The sequence below is a fragment of the Penaeus monodon genome, chromosome 21 (genome assembly GCF_015228065.2).
Source record: "Penaeus monodon isolate SGIC_2016 chromosome 21, NSTDA_Pmon_1, whole genome shotgun sequence".
Lineage (NCBI taxonomy): Eukaryota > Metazoa > Arthropoda > Malacostraca > Decapoda > Penaeidae > Penaeus > Penaeus monodon.
Window position 1 is genome coordinate 38006120 of NC_051406.1, and position 636 is coordinate 38006755.

Sequence of the window (636 nt, forward strand, 5' to 3'; positions counted from 1 at the left end):
TTTTCACTCCCTTTGTGAAATAAGCGAGACAGTAACTCTCAAACATCCGCATCATAGATTGTGATTGCGGTGTCTACGGGCACTCTCTGGCACTAAGGTCTGATTTCTCCGGACGTTATCGTGGTGTGAAAGTGTAAAGGGAAAATGCCAGTTTTTCGAATAAAAGACGTTATTTCAAGCCTTGTCTCTCTTATACATAGCGCTGCGACCCACATGCGAGATCTTTGCCAGGAGTTTTCATTCGTACATCCTCCCATGGTTTCTTAGTTTTACTGATCTCGTGTATTTTGTTGTAAGAAAAATGCGTATTCAAATCAAAGACTTTGATTTCAACGTGGCTGATAAGCTCTTTAGCATTATCATAATCCTCGACGCGATAAGAACAAAGCTCCCTATACATTGGTGTCAGTCGGCTGTGAAGGAATCGAAGAGGCGCTTTGTCGCGGAAAGATGGAGCGCCCTTTGGTTGTGGCGGCGGTGCTGTGCGCGGCGCTGGCGACCTCCGCGGCGGCGCTGCAGCTGCTCGAAGGTGAGTCGCCGCTGGACGCTGGAGGGCCTCTTGGCGGATCAACGAGTGTAAGAAACAGCATCCTGTGGAATCACAACAAGACGTGAATGCTAAAGGGAGAATATGTA

General features: G+C 48.0%; 1 protein-coding gene across 1 annotated transcript in view; it reads left to right on the forward strand.

Annotated features, from left to right (window-relative positions):
- Window positions 1-435: 435 nt before the first annotated feature.
- LOC119586460 overlaps window positions 436-636 on the forward strand; it is a gene marked incomplete at its 3' end in the record, with an annotated part of 11279 nt that continues 11078 nt past the window's right edge. The window contains 1 exon segment of the mRNA XM_037935192.1: window positions 436-529. Coding sequence (XP_037791120.1) covers window positions 451-529 — 79 coding nt within the window. The 5' untranslated portion in view covers window positions 436-450.